This window comes from Chenopodium album, chromosome 22, assembly GCF_948465745.1.
Source record: "Chenopodium album chromosome 22, dcCheAlbu1.1, whole genome shotgun sequence".
Classification (NCBI taxonomy): Eukaryota; Viridiplantae; Streptophyta; class Magnoliopsida; order Caryophyllales; family Amaranthaceae; genus Chenopodium; species Chenopodium album.
This window is the reverse complement of record NC_137855.1, coordinates 1,177,692-1,202,652: the sequence shown is the minus strand read 5'-3', so window position 1 is coordinate 1,202,652 and position 24,961 is coordinate 1,177,692. Positions and strand designations below refer to the sequence as shown.

At 31.8% G+C, this 24,961-nt stretch overlaps 2 protein-coding genes across 2 annotated transcripts; one reads left to right on the top strand and one right to left on the bottom strand.

The window, feature by feature from the left end:
- Positions 1-7,006: 7,006 nt before the first annotated feature.
- LOC145605826 (zinc finger protein WIP4-like) lies at positions 7,007-11,390 on the top strand. The gene is made up of 2 exons (XM_081661890.1): positions 7,007-7,912; positions 10,519-11,390. Exons 1-2 carry the CDS (start codon positions 7,049-7,051, stop codon positions 10,954-10,956), a joined length of 1,302 nt encoding a protein of 433 aa, XP_081518016.1. The 5' UTR covers positions 7,007-7,048; the 3' UTR covers positions 10,957-11,390.
- A 4,489-nt stretch (positions 11,391-15,879) lies between these two features.
- Positions 15,880-22,491, bottom strand: LOC145605036 (zinc transporter ZTP29). The gene is made up of 12 exons (XM_081661046.1): positions 22,121-22,491; positions 20,973-21,031; positions 20,645-20,737; positions 20,456-20,545; positions 20,245-20,329; positions 19,777-19,832; positions 18,173-18,229; positions 17,998-18,038; positions 17,408-17,475; positions 17,229-17,285; positions 17,031-17,148; positions 15,880-16,187 (listed from the first exon to the last, which is right to left on the bottom strand). The coding sequence occupies exons 1-12, from the start codon at positions 22,182-22,184 to the stop codon at positions 16,142-16,144; spliced, it is 834 nt and encodes a 277-aa protein (XP_081517172.1). The 5' UTR covers positions 22,185-22,491; the 3' UTR covers positions 15,880-16,141.
- Positions 22,492-24,961: the final 2,470 nt, after the last annotated feature.

Below are 24,961 nucleotides of genomic sequence, written 5' to 3'. Positions count from 1 at the left end.
TGCACACAGCACATTGCTTCTTTTATTTCTTCCTCGCTTTCCAACCTAATTTTTACTCTCTATTTTATACATCATGATTACATGCATGTGTTTCATTTCATAAAACTAGGTTTTTATGACGTGCATGTTGCTATGATGTAGCTTCATACTAAAATCTATGATATGTATGTCATGATTTTTTCTTTTATCTATTTATAGTAATTTCGTCAGTATTAAAACTAGATCGAGTAATATGCTAGCTTAGGGCTTTATAATAATGAGTCTTGTAATGATCAATGTATTATAATACATTTTATACAAAATACTAGCTTAGCTGGTATAAATACATATATACAATGTTACAAATAATAAAAAAGAATTCTAAATCTAAAATATAAAAAAGTCCATAGAATTTAAGTAAGACATGGCCCAAAAATTCTGGAATAAGTAATCATTTGTTGTGTATGACCACATATATATTGCTTAAGTTGCTGGTAGCTAAGCTAGTGGATGCATGATAATACATGTGGGACTACTAAACTATACACATGCATAAGAGTGACCAACATAATGAATAAATAGACATAGAAAGAGGGGATTTTCGTGAAAGAGTCTAAAGATAAACAAAATCATCGAATACTTTTTTGTCCCTTAAAATTATCTTTTATCTTAAAATAATTGACACATTTAAGTTAATATGCGAACAATAGAATGATAAAAAATAATGGTAATTATTTTAAAACAGCGGGAGTATTTCCAATATGTCTTTTCAGTCAGAGAAGCCAACCTTTAAGATTTGTCCCATAACGTACTTTTTAGGTAGAAATTTTCTACTTAATTATTTGATCGATCACTATCTTTCCTTTATCTCAATCATGTGCACATTTATACTAACTTATGAATTAGGTTCATATATAACGAACTTTAAAAGACGGAGGAAATATGAAATGCAAGCAAACGACTACGACAACAATAAGTAAATGAAATAGATGAGGATAGTTTATGAGTTACAGTAGGACAACAAAAAATTGAAAGAGAACAAAGGGAGTTCAATAAATGATGTTGTTGTTGCTACAAATGTAATTGGCAGGTGGTACAAAATACAATTGTTCCTCTGGCTCTAAATGCATAAGGAATGTCAATCATCCATATTGTCTCCATGCCCCTACATAAGCTAAGTTATCTTATTCTCTCTCTTGTCATAGACCCATCACATTCACATTCACATTCACATAAAGCCTAGCTACCTTCAAGTGGGTCCATTAGCAGGGTCTTATGGGTCCCACTTTATATTAATAACTTTGAAATTATTAATAGGGTACCAATGATAATTGAAAACGTTGTGTTTTAGAAAAAAGAAAATATACGTAGTAATGAAAATATTAGGTTAACTTACTTGGAGATCAACTAGATGTTGTATGTGGGATTTATGTACATACATAAGTATAGAGACAATATATACTTGAGGCATTTTATATATGATGCAAATCGATAATTATATTGGGGACACATGAATAATAATTTTGTATTCGATCAAGTGTTTTTAACATCAATTATCACATACGAGGCGTAAAAGTTACAGTTATAATAATGTATGTAAAGACAGACTTATTATAAGGGATTTCACCATTCAATAATTAACACCAATAATTATTTTTTCCATACCCTACTCTTTATCCTTGTATGTCTATAGAGATAGATAGAGAAGGATCTAGCTAGGGAGGTACTTTATAGAGAGAGTAAGAGGCTAAGAGCAAATAAACACTAAAATAAAGAATCATAAAGTAGGGTAATAAATCAGATGTATGTTACAAGCATATTATTTCGTATTATGCATGGTTAATGGTAGAATTAGTGGGTTTTCTATTAGTTTATCCCCTTATTAACAATCAAGTTTGGTTTCGCCTCCGTTGTATTGTGATTTTCTCATTCTGAACATCATGTAACTACTCCTGATAAGTAATAACCAAAACAGCTGTGTGACTTGTACCCTTCATCACTTTTCTAGCTATCCACTCTATCTCTTTGTCCTTCTCAATTCTCCCTTTTTCCCCCTTATATTTTCTACACTAGTACAATGCTGAAAGTGATGTACAAGGTCAAAATCTCACAGTCAAGAGATCAAAATAGAACAACTTACCATTTTAGTTTTTTTTATTTTCCTCCACCCCAAATCAGTTGCTAGTCATGTAACATAGGTTATATGATTTGAATTAAGGTGATGCATAATATTAGCTGAACTTGCAAGTTTGTCTTGTAACTGACTTCTATGATAATAACCGCGTGTAACCAACCACTTTTAAAGTTAATCTTAAATTAACAAAGGACGTACTCTGTATATTATTTTTATTATTTATTATTATTTATAGTAAAATCACTCAACATATCTTACAAGTTGATCCGAAAATAATGATTAGAAAAAAATGTGTCCCGTAGTAAACATAAATTACGAGTAATAGCATAAAATAAAATAAAATAAAATAGTAAGTGGGTCCTAAAAACATATTTTGATCCATTTTGACATGTGATATATGGGCCAATAATATTCTTTTTCTTCTGTAGTATAATTAGAAGAATTCTCCCCTAACTCTTATTGTTCCTCCAGGATGATGTTATCTGAAACTATATTATAAATAGAGTTTGGTTCAATTTTCGTTGGCATTGAAAAGAATAAGCACAAATTTAGTTGGACATAACTATTAACCTATCAAATTCCAACCTTTTATAAGACCTTATGTTAAAGAAGAAACAACAATAATAATAAGCAGCTGAATTATTGTAACACGTCAAGAAAATTGATGAAAAACCTTGTCAATCAAATTTGACGCATCAACCTTAAATGTAATTATAACCAAATTGTCAGAACAAAATGGTTGCAGTAATAATAATGATAAAAGTTACTTATAATATAACTGTTGATTGATATTACAAGGTATGTTATGTTATGTATTCCGTACCATGCCATTCATGTATCTATTTTGGTGTCGGATCCTCTCTTGTAGTTGTAACTAGACGGTTCAATTATTAGTTTTGTGTGTGACTACATACCATGATATATTTACATTTATTTATGTAGTATTATAAGAGTTATGTTTAATTTTTATTCATTGGTAGGTCTAATCTCATTTATTTATAATGATAAATCTTATTTTTTTTTCCATAAAAGCCTTAATTCATCATATACTATTAACAATAATTAATTTCTAAAAAGTAACCCAATTTGATCATTTAATTGAGTAAACTTTTTTCGCCCGGATATAAAAATTGCCGAGATGTTTACCATGGTCCCTAATGCCCTGTGGGAGTCCAATTGGGTGGGTGGAACCATCCAATATGCGTTAAAATGGTCAATTTACCCGTTCAAAACTTGCACTGATTTCGTGAACTGAAACCTGCCACGGATATCTTTGACTACATATAATGGTCATATATGTTTCCAAACGTCATTATATGACCCTAAGATGTACCCCCTAGGGTCTCAAGACTTTTCGCCACCAGACCCCGTAACATCAAAATTTCCTCAAAAAGCGTGGATAATAGCCTTCAATTTCGGAATTTTTGACCTTTTTTTCGCCCGGAAATAAAAATTGTCGAGATGTTTAACATGGTCCCTAATATCCTCCGGGAGTCCAATTGGGTGGGTGAAACTATCCAATATGCCTTAAAACGGTCAATTTACCCATTCGAAACTTGCACCGATTTTGTGAACTGAAGCCTACCACGGACATCTTTGACAACATATAATGGTCACACATGGCTCCAAAAGTTATTTTATGACCATAAGATGTATCCCCTAGGGTCTCAATACTTTTTGCCACCAGACCCCGTAATATCGAAAATTCCTCAAAAAGTGTGGATAATAGCCTTCAATTTTAGAATTTTTGACCTTTTTTCGCCCGGAAATAAAAATTGCCGAAATGTTTACCATGGTCCTTAATATCCTTCGGGGGTCCAATTGGGTAAGTGGAACCATCTAATATGTCTTAAAACGGTCAATTTACCCGTTCAAAACTTGCACCAATTTCGTGAACAGAAGCCTAGCTACCACGGTCATCTTTGACAACATATAATAGTCATATATGGTTCTAAACGTCATTATATGACCCTAAGATGTATCCCCTAGGGTCTCAAGACTTTTCGCCACTAGGCTCCGTAACATAAAAAATTTCCTCAAAAAGCGTGGATAATGGCCTTCAATTTTGGAATTTTTTGACTTTTTTCGCTCGGAAATAAAAATTGCCGAGATGTTTACCATGATCCCTAATATCCTTCGGGAGTCCAATTGGGTGGGTGGACCATCCAATATGCCTTAAATTGGTCAATTAATCCGTTCGAAACTTGTATCGATTTCGTGAACTGAAGCCTACCACGGACATCTTTGACAACATATAATGATCATATATGGTTCCAAACGTCATTATATGACCCTAAAATGTATAGAGTCTCAAGATTTTTCGCCACCAGATTCTGTAACATCAAAAATTTCTCAAATAAGATGGGAATACATATTAGGATCATATAATATTGTTTGTGGTGACATGTCGATATAGACTGTGTGACTGGCCAAATATAAAATGTCGATGAAATTTACTTGATCGGTTTTAATGTATGTGATTTATATGAATACATTAACAAACGTAAAAGTGTTGCAATTAATTAAAATCGGATGGAGTATCATAAAAAGTTAAAGGCTTTTCACTTCACTAGCAGTATCTATTTTGTCTGTGATGATCATCCAGTGGTTATTGATAATAAAAGAGGTAAGATCTGTCACCGGTTTATTTATAGAAGTGTGAACAGTGACTTGATGTGAATGTAACAGAGAGACTATTTTGTTTGTAATTTAAGGACCCACAAACAAACTCACAAAATTAACACAATATCTAAATTGTTCTTTATTTATTAAAAATAAAAACAAAACAAAAGAAAGAAATTGAGTGAAAGTTTAATTAGTTAATTTTCTCTCTCTAAAAATTGGTTAATCTTGTTCACAAACTGTGAGCCCACCCGACCAGTGACTCACCCACCAAAGCAATTGCTGGGCAACATTGCATTTTTTGCACCCTACTTTGTTTCCCCTAGGATATTTTTACCTTTTTTTAAATATTTTTTATTATTTTCTTTTATTTTACTTACTCTCTCTTCATTTGGTATGAACAAAACTAATTGGAGTATATAAAAAATTAAAGTTTATATTCCTTGGTATATTAATTAATAATGGCTGCTCTCATTTTAGGTTTTTCTCTAAATTCTATTAAGAGTAACGTAGTTAAATTTATTTTAATGTTATAGTAGATTTAAATTAATAAAAATCAGGTGAATAGAAGCATAAAATACATTTTTAATGTCATTGACCATCCTCTCTTAAAACAACAAAAATCAAATTTATTTATTATGTAATTTTAAAATGTATGATGATGAAGATATGCCCCGTATCAGCTTGAATTGATTGTCATTCACTAATTGTTTAAGATATAAATTGAATTGAAATGTGAAAGTAATCATTATTAACTTTATTGTAAAATGCTTAATAGAGAAGTTTTAGGGTGGTAATATTTTCAAAAATAATGATAAGACTTTACATGCCTTTGTGTCGCACCGTCTTAATAATCAATTGCAGATTCGATTCTTTCCACTATACGATTTTCTCACCCATATTATTTGTAAGAATACGTAAGTTTGGCTTATCACTACGCGAGTGTAGCCTGATTTACACTTATAAATAATGAAAAATTTACTCAATGTACTCTTAATTATGGAGAACTCCATATTATATTATTGAATTACGCCATATATAATGTCTATGTAAATTAAAGGTTAGCTATTCTCTTTGACCAATTAAATAATTAATATATAACTATATAAGTAATACACTAATACAAAAATCAGGAGGCATGAATAGTTAAATTTAAAATCTAAACCGATAGGAGTAGTAATTAATATCAACATAACCTTTTTTTTTTAATATTTATTTTATTTATTTATTTTTACACTAAAGTGTAATTTTATTTACATTTCTCCCCAAACAAACAAAAGGTTGTCACTCGTGTATCCATAGTAAACTTTTCCCATATTTTTGTCTTATAATAACATGTTTGTATGATTGTGAACATTAAGCTTGTGGGAAATGGGTGAAGATTAAAGGGAGACAACCTTCAACCATATTTTTCTGAACTTGTCTTTATTGGCCTTATTTGCTTAACTTCTTCTGTTATTATTAATCTCATGTACTTAAATATCCATTAAAAAAAACAATTTTAAAATTAACACAACCTCTCCATCTTATAGTCACGAAAAATAACATGCCCTTTGAATCTAAACTTTTTTTTTTTCTAGTTTTTGACGTATTTTACAAGACAATCACTATTGAAACTAGAAAAACTTTTAAACTTCCTTTGATCCGTTTCAATTAAATAAAGTGTTCTATTTTGACTTTTACATTATTCACATATACTACTTTTATATCAATGTTGGTACATATTTTACATGGATTAAACAAATTAATATGGATGTTTATTAGAATCACCTTGATGTATAATTTTCAAATATTAATTTTTTATAATTTGTATTTATTAATACGAAATAATTTTTAAAAAAAACACTTATTTTGATACTGAAGGGACGGAGACAGTAATAATTCACCCAATATTTTAGCACAAAATTTATAGCAAAATAATTTAGTCACTAGTCACAAGTGATATCTTGTCTCTCCTTTTTTACTCAACAAGAATAGCTTTAATTTCCACCTCTTTTGTTCTTTATATATATACATATTGTATGTATATATAGTTTGAGTCCCACACATTTTTATTTAACCTACCTTCTCCATCATCATCTTCTTCTTCTCTCTCTTTCATATATTTTGGTGATTATGCTCCCTTCTTCCTTCTACTTTTTTCCTAACCTTTTCTAAATAACCTTCCCTTTTTTTTTCTTCTTCTACTTTCTCTCTCTAACTTTCCATTTTCTCTCTCTTCCTCCTCTAGATTATACTACTACTACATACAATAATAACATCTATATATAATCATACCCTTAATCTTTCTTTCTATTATTAATTCCTTTCATCATGTCACATAATCCTTACTTTAATCATCACTATTACCCCAATATTAATCACTTCTTCCCTAATCATAACAACAATATCATTAACAATAATAATAATAATAATCCCTATGATTTTAATTTCTTCTTCTCTAATAATAATAATAATAATAACCCTCAAATTTACACAAAATCACCCCCTTCTCCTCCTCTTAGAGAAGCCCTTCCTCTCCTAAGTTCAAGCCCAGTCAAAAACAATCATCATCATAATATTAATCTCAATGAATATGATGATAATATTAATATTAATATTAATAACAATTATGAAGATGTTAATAATAATAGTAGTATTAATAAACATGATCATTATTTAGAGGAGTTTTCCTCTACTAGTGCTCCTATGGATGTTGATCATAAATTCGACTACGGCAACGACGACAACGACAACGACAACGACGACGACGATGTTACGGTAGCCCTTCACTTAGGGCTACCAAGTTGTCAAGCATCTAATCTAATATCCGCCACCACGGCTGCCACGGCCACGACCACGACCTCGATATCCTCGTGTTCTACGACTTCAGATCATCACAACAACAAGAATAGTAGGATGATGATGATGATGATGATGAATAATGAAGAGAGTTGTAGATCAGAAGAAGTTACAGTTGCATCAAACTATATTAATATTAATAATGATAATATTAATATTAGTAGTAGTGAAAATAATAATAGTAATTCATCATTAATTGGTGGTTATTGCAACTCAATTGGAACAGTTAACAAAGGGCAGTATTGGATCCCAACTCCTGCTCAGATTTTGATTGGTCCTACTCAGTTTTCTTGCCCTCTTTGCTTCCGAACCTTCAATCGTTACAACAACATGCAGGTAACCTCGATCTCTATGTATCTCCGTGTTTATGATTTTGTTTGATAAGGATAAGGTTGTGTACATCTGAACTTTCTATTAACCCAGGTGTCGGTGTTCTGGTGTTCCGACACCTGGGTTGGTGGTGATTTTATGGTTGAGGTAGTTGTTATATTTGGGTTAGTAATTCATTTTAATTTCTTGGGTAAAAAGGAAAAGAGAGTGGAAAAAATGAATTCCATTTCATACCCTACTTGGTCTTTTGGTTTGCTCTTTTCATGTTTTGGTGCTCTACTATTCTTCTTCCTTTTTTGTGTACCTTGATTTCAAACTCACTTTTCATAAATTTAATTAAAAATTAATTTAAATTATATTTGATTTCTCTTTAAATTAAATAATAATCCTTCTAGTTTATATGAACTTTCAATTGCATTTTGACTTGTACTAATATTAGCCTTCAATTAGGGTTTTTCTTGTTCTTTGAAATTGTGAATTTTCAAGTTTCAAGTTTTTTAATTTATTGCCATTTCCCTTTTTTTTTTCTTTTAAAAACTGTAAGATTAATTTATTGGGATTAGTAAACAATTGATCTAACTGTTACTGTAGCTTCAGTAGAGAGAGACCTTGGTCCAACTCAGACCAACATTTGTACTTCTTTTTTTTTAATTTTTTTTTTAAAAATAATAGTTTTAACTTTTAATTTAATATTTTACTCTCTTTTTATGTTGATTGAACGACACAAGGTGGGCAATATGCACTTTCAATAAACAAAATTAAATTTCTTTAATTTTCTTCTGATGAATCCTTAAAGTTTGTGTTGAGTCTCATAGTCATAGATTTGTGTGCAACTAAAAAACACAAAACCTTTTTTTTTTTTGCTTAATTATTTGCCAAATAGCATTTTTCCGATTTAATTATCTTATACATTCTCTCGAATTATGATTATATGTTATGTAAGAGTCGTCATCACATTTCATGAATTACAGGTAACATAAAGTTGAAATTAATGACAAAATTACACTTTGTATGTTGGTTCTAAAACGTTATTCGTTTAGTGGTTTTACTTTAGTAATCTCCTTTTAAGTACTTTTTGTCTTGTAGGACAGTGAAAAAATATACTACTCGTAGAGTCGTAGTAACTAGAGACTTTATCATCATTTTTCACCTCTAAACCGAAGTAGTAGATTTTTCTATAAAAATCCTTAAAATTGTACAAATTAGGGTGAGGTATATAGAATTATAGATTACTCCATAATATGTACGGTATATCAATTATATGTATTGATTTTACAAGAATTGGGTAACAATTTCAATTCTTAATGAATTATACAGTATATAGCTATAGCTTGTATTAAGAACAATGCATTCAACTTGTGAAAGTACAATTGTTAGACATTATGTAAGAAACAAACAATTAATTGTGGTCCCTTGACATGATTTTAAAGAAATTAAAACAACATACATTGTTATTTATTAACCCATATAGGATGGTCCATTAATAATTAGGGTAACAGAATTAATTATGATCGTTAACTATATTCTAGTACTTCTCCCTTCTTCAATTGGGCAATAGTACTAGCTAGCTAGGAGTGTTTTTTTTCTCAACAATTATTCCTTGTACTTTCTTCTTTTATTCACCGTATTTTCATACAACAAGAAATTAAACTCTCTCTCCATTCATAAATAATCGACAATACTTTTAATTAGACCATCTCAAAATGATACTCGGTATGTCACTTTCTAATTTCAGTAAGATAAACACTTCAATATTTTACCCCATATTACATGTAATGATACATTGGTATGGTGATCGATGTGAAGATCATATTCACAAACAATCAATTACTTGTAAAAAAACAACCATATTAAATGTGGCCTATCGTTTAGGAACATATCTGTATTAATCTAGCTTAGGTTAGCTTATCTCGATAATTATGCATGGTCTAAGACATACATACACGAGCTTTGAAGTACTATGTTTTACAATATAGGAACATTTTTAAGCTTCAATTAATTCCTGTTATGTAACCAGGTACCTAAATAAGCTTCTTGGAGAATGAAAACATATACACTGCATTTAATGCAATGTATGAAAAATTTTCAGAGAAGTCCTCTTATTTTGGAGCTATTTAATAAAAGCGGCTCCCTATAAAGTAAAAACCACCAAAATATTTAGAAAAAAATAAAAGAAAAGTATTGACTTGTTGACCCACAATCTTATCATCGATCTTCAAGCTTTGTTTTCCAAAAGTCATCATCTTCCATTGGCTCTATTATAGGACTACTAGCTATGTTACTCCTACTCTACTACTAGTACTATTTTTGTATAGTATACAATACATATACACGATAAAACATCAACTGTTCAGATATAACAAAGTTTTATTTGTTGGCCGACTTCAGCTAGTTTAATTGGTAAAGTCACAGTCTTGAAAGTTAACGCATGTACACGCAGTAATATTTATGTGACCTAAGTGATGATTTATGAGTATGCATTATTATGTGATACATTGATCTTATTTATTGTACATTAGTATTATGATTATGCATTATTGTTGCTTATATTACTACAACAATATGGAAAATTAAACAATGTGACCTAATAAGTGATGATTTATGTAATATAGATGCATATGTGGGGGCATGGATCACAATACAGGAAAGGACCAGAATCCTTAAGAGGAACACAACCAACAGCCATGCTAAGGCTACCATGTTATTGTTGTGCACCGGGTTGTCGAAACAACATCGATCATCCAAGGGCGAAACCCTTGAAGGATTTTCGAACCCTCCAAACACATTACAAGAGAAAACATGGAATAAAGCCTTTTGCATGTAGGAAATGTGGTAAACCATTTGCTGTAAGAGGAGATTGGAGGACTCATGAGAAAAATTGTGGTAAGTTATGGTATTGTACTTGTGGTTCGGATTTTAAGCACAAAAGATCTCTTAAGGATCATATTAAGTCCTTTGGACATGGACATGCCGCGTATGGGATTGATTGCTTTGAAGAAGAGGATGAACCGGCTTCTGAGATCGAACAGGATAACGAGTCGAATCAATAAGAATGTATGTACATGCTTGATCGATGATGGTACGTATGTAGCTAGCTCGCTAGGCAGAAGAGGAATGTAGTTGTTGTTAAATTAGGTTTCTTTTAAGGTTTAATTTGTGTATGTAAGGTTTACGTTTAATTTTCCTCTCTTTTTGGTTAATTAGGTTTAATTTTTTAGCTTAAGTTAGTTTTTATTTCTCAGCTCTTTTTTTTTTCCAGCTATGTAAACAAACTCATCAAGAGTTCAAAAGCAAATCAAAGTCATAATTCCAAGAGGAAGAACTTTTGTTTGTTACTTTTGATTATATTTATTTCCCAGATTTTAAGTGTTTTGCATGTCTATTATTAATTTTTTTCTAAGTCTATTTTATTTGTAAGTTTTTGTATTTATAAAAAGTAGAATTTTTTCAATAATAGAAGAGTTACATGACATGCATGTACAAAATATTTCATGGATGAATGTACATTGTTGTAGTATATTAACATGTTAGGATCTTGGGTGGAAGGATAATGAGGATTTAGATAAAAAATTTCTTATAAATATCAATTATTATTCCAGCCATTTTTTTTTTATCTGTCTCAAGTGCTGTATTCATAACATATTTGATGCTTCAAAAAAAAAAAAAAAAAAAAAAAAAAAAAAATAAAAAATAAAAAATTTGACTTTGAAATTAAAGTATTTATACATGTTATAAATCAATTATATATCCTCGTTTAGTCTCCTTAAAATAATATACTGAGTAGTAATCAAAAAGATTTCTGCTTTATTTGAAAAAATAAATAAATGTTCATGTTATTATTGTTTCTTTTAATTATCAAGTCTTTTTTTGAGCGGGGATTGGGGTCAAGGTAATTTTATGAACTAGAATTATTCACAAAACTGTAATTATGTTTCAAAGCCATCATTTGTGCAATGTGATTAAAGTTAAGATTCAGATTTAAGCATGTTAAGATGGGTAAATGGGTCCCAATAATCTCCCTATGATATGGTCAATTATAAGTTTGATTGTGTTTTTATAACTTTCATTTGATTGATAATACAGATTAGACTAGACAAACTCAAGTTGTAGCAAATGTTATGCTTAAAAACTTTAAGGAAAAAAAACCGTCCACTCACGAGGAAAGTTAAATACTAATATAATTCAAAGTCTCTAATAACTGATAAAAACTTAGAAGAGTAGACTCAATTTAACTTTAATAAAGATCGACTTGATTTAATTTGATTCATTTACTCCGTAATTATTGTTACTTCTTTGTTTTAGCTAGGTCATCAATGAAACGTGGTGCCACGTCATGCTGATTCAAAAAAAGTTCCATATATGCATAACCTTTTTTCACCATGTATCTATGGCGTATGTAGACTATGTACCAATGTCACAAAATCCGCCTATACACAAGCTAGGTTAAATGAATGCATGATGATATATATGAGGTACAAATAAATAAAGAGGGTTGTCCAAAATGGAAGTGCTTGAAAGAAAGCATAAATGATAGCTCATGGTAAATGTTTACAGATTTTGAGTCATAATAATAAATGACCTCTAACTTCCATATTGTCTAAGTACGATTTTGGACCTTTGATAGTAACTATGGGTGCCCATGAAAAATTCTGATCAACTAGCAGACGAAAATTTGCCTCATTGGTTAGTCCTTTGCAAAGTTGCACAAGCTGTCCATATACACTTCATCCGTCTTTTTTCTCCCTAGGTTATATCCGATCCATGTCTTGATTAGCACCGGCGATTAAATTTACTTGAATTTTCTGATCGAATTTGATTAATCACGAGTTTCTTATACCAAATTTTTGAAAAGATTTTACATAATCTGTATTAACTAGCAAAATAAAAATCAACTTATTTTGTCTTGCGGGGAGGATGGCACTACTGGCAAAGACCTCCATAGTTTATACGAAGTATGTCTTATTATTACGGATAAAATTAAGTAAAAAAAATTAAGAGCAAAGAAGATAATTAGATCAAATAAAAAAGCCTCATTCAATATTCCACAAACAATTATGATTATGATCATTAAGGACAAAAAAAACACATCAATTCAATACATTATTTTTTCAAACCTTAATTTTTCAAAATATAAAAAGCTAAATAAAATTGACAGCAGCTATAAATTAGGTATAATCATGAATAATACTGCAAACAGATGAAGTATTTACAGCTGAAATAGTAATAAAAATTCAGTGGCATTGGATTGTGATAACTCATAAAATAGTACACTCCACTCCACTACACTACTCCAGTAGCAGTTCTAACAAAAAAGTCAATAACATTATATGTAGATCACGAATACTACTTGTACAAGTATAAACTTTATTTTTCACTAAATTTTACTGCAGGCTGTTGTACATAAATATAAAAAATTCAGAATGAAAGGCCTTTTCAACTCAGCACAAAAAATAATGTCATCATTAATATTTTCTTTTACCATTTAGTGTTTCTTTTCTTTTCAAGGGTAAAATTAAAAACTCCCTTAATTCAAAAAAAAAAAAAAAAAAAAAGGCTCCCTTAGTTCTATTTTATTTACTGTATTAACATAAGTAGTAATTGACTGTTTCAAAAAAGAAAAAAAAAAAAAAAAAAGTAATCGACAAGAAAGAAAAGTAGCGGGGATAAATAGAGCAGATGTATGTGACAGTCAAATCATAGTCGTCTACAAGTCTACAACTACATACGTACTATCTCTGTTATGTAACTTTTGATTGTTTTTTGTGAGAATTAAAAATTTTAAGTTACACATGATATGTAATAGAGGTAGTAAACTGTAAAAGTAGTACTTGTACTACCAAATAAACTATATATAACGGATAGATTAACTATTTCGTATACGTAGTAAAAGAAATTGAGACGAACATCAAGGTTGAATATGTTTAGAGAGTATATATGTAACTGCCAAATTTACCTATGGTTAAATTAGTTGATAAATATATTTGACTGATTGGATGTAAATGTTATACTATGTTTAGGCTCCAATCAAATGATTAGAGAGAGAAAAAAGAGAAAACTTTTATTTTGTTCAATTTATTTATAATTGTTTGTTTCTTTTAGGGGTGATAATTAAAAAAAATAAAAATAAAACTTGATGATTTAATAAGGCAAGAAGAGATGGAAAAGATTTTGGTGGCAGCTTTTGTGAAAGTAGTTGTGAATTGTGACTTAACTTTGGATTATCCGCTTTGAAATGTCATATCCAAAGAATTGAAGCAATATACTCAGATCACAAGGGGTACCCCTTCCACTGTTAGCTCATCTGAATTTTATTTATTTCACACTGTTTACTGTTTACCCTAATCATATTGTTTCAGATGTATGTATGCAACTAGCTTGAATGGTTGGTTATTGACTCTTGGATATGAGCTCGTGAAGTCAATTAGTAGATTACTCGCAAAATTTTGACTTTTTACATTGTTTGAGTACTTGTGTGTACAATATTGAAAACAAATATTACTAACGAAGATAAAATGATAATTACAAGAAATAATGATAAATGTATTGTGGACTGATAATATATATAGTGTTTAATTTACGAAACTAGTGATCTAATGATTAAGTTGAAGGTTTCTCGACTCATCATTTGTCTAGCCTCTATGGTCAAGCCTAGCCCATAGGAAGACAACCAAAGAAAGACGAAATAGAGACGTGTCAATCACGGGTATGTGTAATTTCAAATCGATGTGAGGGTTTAATGGGGCAAAAAGATTAGTAATATGAAGTACATTATTGGAATAGGAAGATGTGCATGAACGATTAGTATGTAGTTATGTACTATTATATCCAAAATAAAGATGAAGTACAGGTTAGACATAGTCAAGCACACCTAACATGGTCACTATATGATCCATGAAGAAGTGATGCAACCTAATTGTGGTAAGTTGTTTACAAATTTTGAACTTGGTTTTGGAGAAAAGTACAATTATTTCCTTTGAAATTTGTGTTTATGGTCTAAGGAAAAATCGAAGCATTATGCACATATAATAGGTCTCAAGTTCATATCCTTTAAACCCCGTAAAAAAAATTTCTTTTTGAAGCTTAATTATTTGAGGTTAGCACGGTAACACCTACATTTCTTTACTCCTAACTCCTTTATTGAAAGAAAATGTTGAATTTTTTCGATTTTCGTTTAGAAAATGAAAATTTTATAAAATTATGTAGTAAAATCAACAAAATACTTTTGCTATTTATAATTACGTGGTTGGTCCACCATAAAAGATTACGAGTAAACTTATGTTAAAAAAATTAGAGGAAGGGTAAATAAAATAAATTTAAAGGTAAATATAAAAAATTATATGAATTTTCACCTTTGGGAAAACTTTTTTTGCATTTTTAAATTCCTGTGCATTCTACTTTCAGTAAAATAGCTGAAAAACTTTTCTTGTCTACCTCTTTTTGGCTAGCATAATTTCCAAGTTATCATTCGTCGAAGTTTTTACAATAGTACATTAGAAGATAAAGAGCCAGACAACTTTAGTTGTGAATCTCTTTGTAGGATTCGCTTTCCTCAAATCATTTCACTTGAGTAAATTTCACTGAATCATCTTTAACTTGATTTATCTATACCTTACCTTTAAGTAGACTTTTGCTAATTAACTATTATTATAATACGCGTTTGATGCATCATCATCAACTTCCCTACCCTATTCCTTCCATTTCATTATGGGGTTAATAATAATCTTCGATTGTCAAACTTTAATCGTTAATAATACCATTATCAGTATGTATCTGTATTAATGCACGGAATATTTGTGCATACTTTGCATACATAAATATTTAGACTTTACATAAAAATAGTAGTTTGAGCGTCAAAAGCAGTGATACCTTTTGAATTGAATTGAATATGAGGATGTATCAGAGCTATCCTTCTGTATATATGGTGTAGCCAAAGTTTATGATCGGGCATCAGAACACCAAAAATCAGACAGAGATACCAAATGGATTTAACTTTGAAGATGCAGAAGTGATCCAATTATTTATGGTTACAACCTAACATAATTATGCACATCACTTTTTCTTTCAAGTTTACATTGAATACACTTCCAGTCCATCCTAAAGGTTGCAGGCTTCACTTCATGTAATTTATCTATGTTAGCGAAGACAGGGTGATGGAAGTCAGACTGATAAGAGAGAGTGATGCAGAGTGATATACATCCATTGCTATGTTATCACCAAACCAAACGAATGCTTCAGTTATAAACTCATCTCTGCCGGGAGGCTAATTTCTAGAAAATACAGACTGCGAACAGCAAACCAACAAAATTCAGAAATAGCACGGATGAAGTGCAACAAGAACAGCAGGCAAAGCATTCATTTGCAAAGCTATGGACACAAGCCTAAAAAAACACGCATAAATAATGCCAGTGACATCAGGTATTAGTAATCTTCAATTGTCAGGAGGGTGTAGAAAAGGTCGTATGACCACCTGACCAGGGGTTGAAGCTTGAGGAAGCACCCCAGGGTTATCTAAAATCTAGTACTCAACCTATTAACTATTCAAATACCAGAAAACTCAGAATTTGAGACACTCAAAATCCCACCCAGTAACTCGACCTACGAATCCAACAATCCGTTTTGTACGACATAATGAAACTAACTAAATGTTACAGAGAAGTTTGTGCCATATCACATATGAGGTCACATGTAGATGTCCAATATTACTCAGTCACACCCTAAATCTCTCAATTTTAATGAGTGGAAATGAACATACTTTGTAAATTATATACACATGCTAGGTAGGGAGATGTATTACCTCTTACCTTGGGCATTCACTAGTCATGTAAAATGAAGCAATAGAAATTTTCTATTAGCAGTTTGTTATTCTATTTCCATAATCTATCACTTTAGGTTTCCTATGTGCAAGATTCTGAAGAAGGAATCAAGCTAAACCCACAGATCTTAATAAATCCATATCAGTCTGTCCTCCCCTAGTCGTCCTCTCTTTTGGTTCTGGGACAGAAAGATGGAATTACACAAGTAAAAGGAGCATATATGACACGAAGCCTAGACCATTTCTTCTTCTAATCATCAATTGAAATATTTTATATAAACTCACTCACATAAGTCACATGATATTACTTACCTTGCTGACATAAAAGCCATGCCAAAGAAAACAGCCTTCACAGCTTGTTTCTGGCCAGCATAATCAAACGCCAGAGGCAACATCTCATGTAAGGTGAGGAAAGCCATCACTCCACCAACTGCCAAAACCCAAATATTCATCAAAGAAATGTTAGATAAATGGCCAACCATTTTTAAGAACTTTGATGCAAGTATGTACCTGATCCCAGAAGGCCATCAAGAATCTCGGGATTTAAACTGGTCGGGAATAGGTATGCTGCATCAAACAAAATCTGAACTATATTATTCATATAAGATTAATGAAATAACACAACAGAAAGTAATACCCAGATTGGGATACGCCTAGTATTTAGTTTAATTTGTTCCATATGATCATACCTACAAGTATAACACCCAAGGGCTCCGCCAAACCAGAGAGTGATGCTATCTTAAATGCTTGCCACTTGCTGCAATGCATTAACAAACTAAATGAGGTAATTCTAAAACAAAATAGCATCTTATGACAGCAGAAATATAGTTTGTGGCACAAGAACAAGCAATCACTGAGAACAGCATAATCTCCACTAAGCAACAACTCAAAATCTCTAATAAGTTTGGATGTTTAGAATGAGCTTGTTATAAATTGAAGTTGGTACTCTCTTGAATTGTGTGAGATGGCAAGTTGGTTCACTTGATTGACCAAATTACCTTGCACACCTAAATACCTAACAATCAGTCCAGGTCATTTGACCCCTTTAACTTATAGGCTATAGGGAGATGCATTTTATACATGTGGATTACCTTATTTGTGCCTGTATGTGTGTAGCGAGAGAAAGAGAGCTAAGGGAGGTGTATCTTTAACAAAAATGTGCTCTTTTTCCAATAAAGTGATGCACACTAATAAAGCCACAAAAACTTCTACATGCCACATTCACAACAGCGATATCACCTAAACAACTATCTGGGAAGTTATTTTAATAATTTCTTACCTTTGTGTTGCAAAGTAAACTGGAAGAGCAACAGCGACACCCTGTTAATGAATATAAGACATAATTATTTAGTTTATGCATGTATCAGATACCTTTACTCTTGCATTTGCATATGCACAATCAAAATATGTATTAGAAAGGTACTCTCATCATTTGAGAGGGTGGGCAATTATACCTCGGGAATGTTGTGCAGAGCAATAGCCAAAGCTAAATTAAGACCCACCCGAAGGCCCTGGAAATGAAAAAAAAAAAGAGAGAGACAAGATTTAGGGTAATAACTGGAGCATGTAGGTAGGTGTCTCTTCACACTGAAAGCCCAGCAGCATTCACAAATATAGAGCAAAAAGAGCAAGCAGAAAACAGAATAACAAAGGTCATTATAATTAATTTCTGCAAGTGGCAATGATTTAGAGGACCATGCTGTAAGTTGAATCTCAAGTTTCACAGCAATACATCAAGAAAAGAAGCAACCAAATTCGACAAAACGCACTCCACCTTTCCTGCCTACCAACACACCAATTCGCTAAAAGACAAAGACGGATAGGGAGAAAGAGATGAGAAAAGCAAACAAATAAAAGTGGAAGGAGAGGTACAAGCAGCAATATGGAGTACAGCAAATAGACATTCTTCCATTCCTATCAACTACAAAAGTCACATGTTCAATCCTGGAGACTGAGACGCAAATAGATTACATACAGCATAAGATGAATATAATTGTTAGTTTGTTATGTTATGAAGGTCATAATTCACAGGTCTTCTACAGAAGGAAAAGAAAAGCAACATAATCTTGTCAACCAAAATGAGGTTGAACTACATGTCTAAAATTGAAAGTGGAAGGAAATTTCAAACAAGCCTCAAAAATAGGGAAGCTTCAATTAGCAGTCCCCTCCTTGGAAAAACAAAGCCGAGAAACACAAAAATGGAGTTCAAAGATAAAATTATGAGATTAGATCAAAATCTATTTCCATGCCAAAAGACTGGGTCAAGTCTCAATTGCAAAGCAAAACCTTGTTTTTCCAGGATCCCCAGTTGATATTGTTCTACCATCTTTACATATTTACCTCAGAGGAGACCAGTATTTTGGATATTAAGCTGGGGAAAGGGAGAGAAGGGTATAAGATGAATCCATTTTCCTTATACATGATACAATCCTTCCATAGATGGAAATGAAAGCAAGATCTTCACTTCCCCTCTCTTCTTTCCCTTTACCTTCCCTTTCTTTCCCTTCTCTCCAAAATTAATATCAATGGCAACATTTTACCAGGGTCTCGATTGGTTCCAATAATATGAGTACATTTTAGGTGTTTCAACTGACTCAAATTTCAATAGTATGAGTACATATTAAGGGCAATAATGTTTGCAACAAAATTAGTCTCCCCACCTGTGAAAATTGATACCCCCCCACCCCTCTTGAGATTCTTGTCTCACCAATGGCAAGATTATACGAAGTAGATGTTTTTGTTTCTCGGGTGAGGATTTGGCAGATATTAATAGATATTTGTATGATTTAGCTGGTTATGTAGACTTTCTCTTATTGACAATTATAGCACTGGTTAGTAAAATTTCCACCTTGTGTAAAGACAATTTTTTAAGCAAATATTGGTTATAATTGTTTTCATAGAAAAATTTAAATTTACATTTCCTTTTACAGAGAAACAAAAAATGATGAAACCAAGTGCTCGCTTATAGTTAAAGCTTATAAGCCATAAAAGTTAGGCCTAGCATTGGAAAAACTCAAAAAAGAAACAAATATATATAAATGCATGTATCTAATTGTACCTTCATGGATCCAAGAAAAACTGCCATTCCCTCAGGGAAATTGTGCAAGCTGATACCTGAGAAATGAAGAATTAACTTCTCATAAGTTCAAATTTAGGCATATTCCAAGGCCACAAATATTACAGGAAAGTCAAGGTGCCATCGATCAATTAGAATCTGGATTGAACTACATACACAAATGATGCAATGGTGAGCATCATAGCTAGGGGAACCCTTCCTGGTCCTTACCAGAAGGAAATAACATCATAGCTAGCATTATGATAAGCTTCTGTAGTTATATCTAACCTTTCTCATCATCTACTCTTGAAAATACAAACACAATGAAAAAAAGAAATGCAACAAGTCTATTTAGAGTATACTATTAATCAACAATCTAGAGTTAGCTAGCAACTAATCACTAAGAACAGCTGTAATGACATGCTCCATGAGAACTAGAAAGAAAAGATAACAGCCTACAAGTGAACAGACCTATGGCTGTTATTATGCCACTGTACATGACTTGTCGCCGATGCTTCTTCATTAAGTCCTTTCCTTTTTCTTCTCCGTTTTCCCGCTAACCTCCAGAAGAATATCAACAAACTTTTAGGAGGTTGGTCCAGCTTGAAAGTCTCAATGCTTATTACAAAAAACAGAAAAAATCAAGCAAATGCCATAAGTTACAGTTTAAAACCAAATTAACCTTTTTGCTTTTAACACTTGGAGTAGGAGCAAGTGTTGGTTCTGGGATGAAGTTGGCAATAATTGCAAAGAAAATGACACCTGCAAAGAACTACAGACAACTGCACAAAGTGACTACTCTCAAACAGTGAACGGGGAAATCATCTCCCCAATCTTTCTCAACAAAAAGAAATGAATGAAGGTAGCTTACCCATAAATTCCCTTTCAAGAAGCCAATAGAGTTTATGGCATTGTGAGCCAGATCTAGAAATGATATGCTAAGCATAAGGCCTGCAGCGAAGCCCTACATGATTTAACAAAAACTTTAGGAATTCTTATCCTGTTTAGCAGTGAAGCAAATCTAACAATATCTTCCTTGACATGCAGAATTCCATTACACACACAGTCCAAGAGGCATGTTCTTCGCATGCTATTGTACCCAAAAGTTAGGGCCACAAGCTGCAAAGACTAAAAGTAGCCAGAATCCAGTAACCTAGATCTTTAAACTATGTTGCATAACAGATAACAAAGTTATGCACCTGTAAGAGCCCAAGCATCTTCAAGTTTGGTGCGTCACTTAGGACTACAAAAAGTGCACCTGTTTGACACCCCATATAGCAAAGTAAGTTTTCTCTCATAAACTATTCTAGAATCAGGATCATTATCCATCATTAAGATATTGCACGACAAGGTAGAAAATATAAAAGATCACGATCCTCAGTTCAAACAAGCGAAGGTGTGATGTAAACAAAGTAGATTTAGTAGATGAAAAGGGGTCAAGGAGGTTTAAGAACCAGAACCAAATAAAGCTGTAATCTATACATGAGTAATACCCTGCACCACTCATTGCAGCTCTATGGAACCACAAAATTAGAAGTACTTGGAAGTTGGAACAAAATGGATTTCAACAAACTCCAAAACAGCTGAAAGATTGGCGTAAATACATCTTAAGGGTCAGAACATCTACCCGAAATTAGTATGAAACCATTATGCAGAAAGTTAACTTTCTAACTGTCTAACATACAAAGGGAAACATTGATTAGATATGTTTCATGATGAAACACCTCTCATTTAAGCTCCACAAGTTCACAACCCAACTAGTCACATTTTTCAAATTCATCACCATTTTAACATTGCAGTAATTTATGTTAAGCTTACCAATTGTAAGTGCAACACTATTATGATCACATTGTCAAAATTATCTCTGTAACAAAAGTCACTAGGACTAATACATTAGTATATGATTGTCTTCCTTAACAGTATATAGAATCCCTATTGTGACACCAATACCATTGCCATAACGAAATGGTTAAAGACATTAATCAATCATATACTTTTCTTCTCCTCCCCCGCCCCGCCCCAATCCTTCAGCCCCCAAAAAGAAACCCCCTTTGACTAACAAAAAGCTGCAATTTACAAAACCCATTACACCAACCATTTACTCTTTACCGAAATCAATCTTACAATTAGGAGAACAAGAATAGCTCTATTTTATTAACACCCACGTTCTTGAATAACCAAATTCCTCAAACATTACACTATAATTCCCAAAAATCAACTACATTATTCATAGAATGTAACAAATCAACATTATAACAGCATGAATTTAAGAATAAGCAGTTACAATTAATAAGAAATGGAGACATAATAACATTATAAAAATTGAGTCAAAATTGAAAATTCATACCTAAGGATGTGCTCAACCCCCCAACAAGTGAGAGCGCAAGAGCAACTAAGACTTGAGAATCCATAGCTCAATCAGAAGCAACAACAATGGCAGCAATCCTTAAATCCAACGGTCAAAATCCAAAACCCAAAAACACCCAGATACTAAATTCTTGGTTTCCTGAATAAATTTCAAAAACCCTTGAAAATTACTCAGATTTAAGAGAAATTAAGAAGTGGGGTTTCAATTTTGAGGAGAAATTGGATGTTCAGCAGTTCAGCTTAAACCCAGAACCCCTTTCCGATAATAAGAGGGAAATGAAAAGGGGAAGTATATAAGGGGTGAAATAGTGAATCAGAAAAAGGCAACCCAATTTTTGAGGGAGAATCAGGAGAGATTATGTGGAAGAAAGGAAAGAGATGGTTTGATTAGGTGGTCCAACTCCTACATATTTAAATGAAGTTGTATAAATGAGAAAAGAATTTTCTTGTTAACAAGGTAAGACTTTTTTTTTTTTAATTATTTTTTGTTTTTGTATAAGGAGCCATAGTAGTAAAATAAATAAATAAATAAATAAATGAATAAATGATGATGGTACATGAGACTTTTGTAAATTTTTTTGTTACTCGTATTAGGTTATGTTCAATTTATCTGACTAACGCGTATTATAATCTATCTGAAATTTTCTCAGCTTCTTAGACCTAGTTACAACTTATTCAATTGTAAATCCTTATCAAAACCTAATTGCAAATAAGGTGAACAAAATATAACCAAAATTATTTATTTGAGAATTATTTATAATTGAAGAAATTTGAGTGTTATACAATATCAATGTTATACAATACTCACCAATCACCATGTATCAATAGTTTAATACTTGTAGTAGTAATAACATCTGACTAAAATTCTCATGTAATTGAGCATTCTTCATGCATGCTTTTGTGTTAAATTGTTAATTGGTCATGTCCCATGTCAATATGTCATCCAATTAAACAATTAATTGGAGTAGTTAGAAGTATTTTCATCATCTATGACACCCTGGTGTTTTAGTGCTTAATCGTACTTAACATCTCAACATTACTTTAAACAGTTGAAGCAACCATATGTTTGCAAAGGTTGTCCCACCCCCACTCTAATATTGGGCCGGAGATCTGGCATGTGGCCCAATATGGACTTTATTAATGTTCCTACAGTCCAAGACTCTCAACTTTCAATGATTCTTTGTTTTTTTGATTCATATGAGCCACAAGGGCGGGTACAACGGGGGGCGGGGGAAATTCCAGCATATGCTGGGGGTAAGGATCGATCCCGTAACCTTGAGGTTACGAGATGGGAGTGCTACCATCAAGCCAACTCCACATCCTTAGTCCGAATTGAAAATACTTTTGAGAGGCAAAATTGAAAGCTATAATATACAAAATCGAACTGTTTTTAAAAATTATAAGGACTTGGTGTTGAAAACTTGAGTAATGATAGGAGATGCATAAAGGTTATTTGGGACCCTAGACACCTGGTGGTCTATCATGTAAAGACTCGGGGATGACTTTGGATTAATGACAGGATGAAATTTCATTGTATCACTAAACCTTAAGGCAATGAAGTGAAAATTTCGCTTAAATCAATGATCAATTTTTCAGATTAATTAAAATGAAAGTAGCATAGACAATGATTCCAATAATTAAAAAGAGTTACCTATATATACTCTTATTCCTTTTTCAAAAAAAAAAAAAAAAAAAAAAAAAAAAAACTCTTCTTCCTTTATTAATTTTCTATTTATAGGAAGATTTTTCAAAATATTATGTAGTAAAAAATAAGGTGAAAATGCCTAAAAGAAAAGAAAAAAGTAATTACTTGCATGTAGACAAAATTAAGTTGTTATCCATTTATATACACTACTACTACAACAGTACTACTAGTACTTCTACTCTTTAAGGATGGTCGTAGAAGTAGTTGCTAACAAAAATAATCCTAAAATTAAATCATCCAAATATATGGCAAAAGAAATTGAATTGTAAATTAAAAGAAATCAGAAAGTTGGTAAACTTATGCTCGTGCATCAAATGTTGATAATGAATGCACCAGCCAGGCTCCATCACTACCTAACTGTGATACACTTATGCACAAAATAAGCCGTACTTCTATATTAGGACACCCTTTTACATGATATTATTGTACCCTCAAAAATAAATTTTCACTTTCATTCTTAAATTTTCACCCTTCTCCTTGAAAAAATCACTAAAAAAATTACTAGAGTAGTAAATAGGATTGCACGATAAACAATAGAAAGAAATACCGAGTAACTTTAGATGTATCATGCACAAAGTATAATTGATTGTATATAGAAAACAACTACGAATATACTCCGTAATTTATATGGTCATTTACTAATTGCCTTCGAGAGGTAAAATTTGTTAAGAATAATGAAGGATACATGGTAAAATATTCATCTTTAGCTACCAATAATATAGTGATTTTTTTTCTTTTCTTTTTCTAAAGTAGATTGTTTCATCAATTCTACACTAGTCACCTAAACAAAATAAATCAATTAAAGTAATCACTATCTAGAATAATTGAGACTTGTACTGAAATAATTATTTCACTCTAATAGTTGTACCAGGCCATACTAAGGTGTGACATGAACTCCCATAGATTAAAATTTCTAAATCATCGAACTTATTATGTGAAAAGACCGGTTAGTGACAACTTTTTCCAGACATTACGAGTATTATCATTAGTGATAACCCCGGAAATTTATATCTACCAAAAAGTCCAATATACATCAAGGTGTGTTCTGTTGAAGGATGATGACACATCAACCACTTGGGGTATAATGATTTATCCCTCCATGTATCTGGGTATGCA

Coding starts and splice junctions, on each gene's coding strand:
- LOC145605826 (XM_081661890.1), top strand. CDS start 7,049: ATGTCACATAATCCTTACTTTAATCATCACTATTACCCCAATATTAAT. Junction 7,913..10,518: donor ATCGTTACAACAACATGCAG/GTAACCTCGATC, acceptor TATGTAATATAG/ATGCATATGTGGGGGCATGG.
- LOC145605036 (XM_081661046.1), bottom strand. CDS start 22,184: ATGGATTCTCAAGTCTTAGTTGCTCTTGCGCTCTCACTTGTTGGGGGG. Junction 20,546..20,644: donor TCTTGAAAGGGAATTTATGG/GTAAGCTACCTT, acceptor AGTTGTCTGTAG/TTCTTTGCAGGTGTCATTTT. Junction 20,330..20,455: donor CAAGTGTTAAAAGCAAAAAG/GTTAATTTGGTT, acceptor TCTGGAGGTTAG/CGGGAAAACGGAGAAGAAAA.